Source organism: Sinocyclocheilus grahami, unplaced genomic scaffold (genome assembly GCF_001515645.1).
Source record: "Sinocyclocheilus grahami isolate Dianchi unplaced genomic scaffold, SAMN03320097.WGS_v1.1 scaffold4799.1, whole genome shotgun sequence".
In the NCBI taxonomy this organism is placed as follows: Eukaryota; Metazoa; Chordata; class Actinopteri; order Cypriniformes; family Cyprinidae; genus Sinocyclocheilus; species Sinocyclocheilus grahami.
Genome location: NW_015509666.1, coordinates 3,929 through 5,824, shown reverse-complemented (window position 1 = coordinate 5,824; position 1,896 = coordinate 3,929). Strand labels below are relative to the sequence as shown.

At 44.7% G+C, this 1,896-nt stretch overlaps 1 protein-coding gene across 1 annotated transcript in view; it reads right to left on the bottom strand.

Annotated features, from left to right (window-relative positions):
* The window catches only part of LOC107576984 (cadherin-11-like), a gene marked incomplete at its 3' end in the record, with an annotated part of 3,585 nt that extends 1,876 nt beyond the window's left edge, over positions 1 to 1,709 (bottom strand). Inside the window, exons 1-2 of the mRNA XM_016263104.1 lie at positions 1,250 to 1,709; positions 68 to 485 (exon numbers count right to left, since the gene is read on the bottom strand). Coding sequence (XP_016118590.1) covers positions 68 to 485; positions 1,250 to 1,501 — 670 coding nt within the window. The remainder of the gene's footprint in view (positions 1 to 67; positions 486 to 1,249) is intronic.
* Positions 1,710 to 1,896: the final 187 nt, after the last annotated feature.

Below are 1,896 nucleotides of genomic sequence, written 5' to 3'. Positions count from 1 at the left end.
CACACACACACACACACCCAGACAAGCCAGCAGTCACAAAAAAAACAGTTGCAACAAGAGTACTGACTCACTTTCTGAGAGTCAGATTTCAGCTCTTTTGAATAATGCATGAGGAACAAGCTGTCAGGTGTGGGCTCACAGAGAAAGAGAAGAAGCTGACAAATATGCTTTTCCAGAGGCTCGCACTTACCAACGTTGGACATCTCAGCCACTCGTGCATAGTAAGGGCCGTGAAGGAACTCCGGTGGATTGTCGTTGATGTCCTGCACCTTGACAATGAACTCTGAGGGAGGCTCAAGGGGTTTGTTGGTGTCTCGATCCACAGCCTGGGCGGTCAGGGTGTACTGGGCCTGTTCTTCTCTGTCCAGTGTCTTTGTGGCATGAATGTTGCCCGTTTTGTCATCGATGACAAAAATAGTACCTGCTCCCTCCCCTGAAAGGATGTATTTAATGTTTCCAACTCCCGAATCCACATCCGAATGAAGCTGGAAGAAGAGAAAGAGCATGTGAGTGAGAGGTGTTCATCAACAATGAGCAGGTCAAACAGGAACGCTGCCTTGAAGTAGAAAGCTTTTTGGCTGGTCTTCAGCGATAGCATCTCCTCTATAGAGTATCACATTAACACACTCATATCTTACAGTAATATCCACCCTGTTGGCTGACTGCAGTGATAGTGAATTCAACAGGGAAACATCCCTCTACTAAATGCAAGTCTACGTTATTCTCAAGCGAACTTCATCATTTCATATTAAAATGAGAACAAACCTCATTTTTGTAATGTATGACTGTTTATATGTTGCACACATATAAACTGTATAGAGCTGATGTGAATCAAGGGATGTTGATTATGCAGGCTAAAATGAAATTAAACTTCTGACACAGAATATCCCCACTCAATAAGTCTAAACCTCTACTTGGGTTCAGGTGGGAATTTAAAGGCCAATGTGCTGCCGGTTCGCCATGTAACTATCCGGCAGGCCCATAAATCGTCCATTGCCCCTATGCAAGAACCATTGGGGACTGCACTGTTATTAAAAAGGAAATCCAATTTATAACCTTTAATCAAGTGGGCCACTGATTGCTTTTGTGGAACAAATGGAGGATATTGCAAGGACTCTGTCTGTAATGAAAGCCCCAATGACTTTCATTCACAGCATAACCTTAAGAGAAAAAAAAGAGAGGAAGGGAGATGGAGAACGAGGAGCAGGACAACATGAGATGGACACAGAAGCTTCTTGTTTCTACTTACCCGACCTACTAAGACGGGATCTGGGCCTGTGTACTCCTCAATGACAAAGAACTGGTTCCAGACCCAGCCTCGTTTGGAGCGGTGAAGCACCTGGCCCTCTTTGCCTCTCTCTCTGTGTCTGTGTAAAGAGAGATGGTGGCGGTGGCCACGCTCCCGTGGACCTGAGCCCCTGTATGTCGCTGCTGCTGCAGCGCTCCATAGTGCGGCCCCCAAACACAAGAAGAACACCTGTAGTCTCAGTCCATCCCACATCCTGCCCACACAGTCCACTTCCTCTGGGCCTTCTTGTTCACACCCCTCCTGTGGGTATCAAAATCCAGAGAGAATCCTTGAAATGGTGTCCACTGGATGGTGTGGTCTCTAAAGGGGTTGAGGGGGACAGGAGAACACCTCACTGGATTTGACTTCTGAGATTCATCACAAAGTCATACTTTTCCACTCTTTCTTCTGCTCCGATTCTGAAACAAAAAAGGAGAAAAACATCATTAGTCACATGAGAAAGTATAAGTAGGGTACAGATGTTTAAATTGTCTACATAAAACCTGGAAATACACAGAAAATGTTAGGATAATAAAACGTTTAATGACACTATGAGGCAAAATATTCTGCACTATTACTAGGTCACAAATCAAATAGAGAAAATGTGT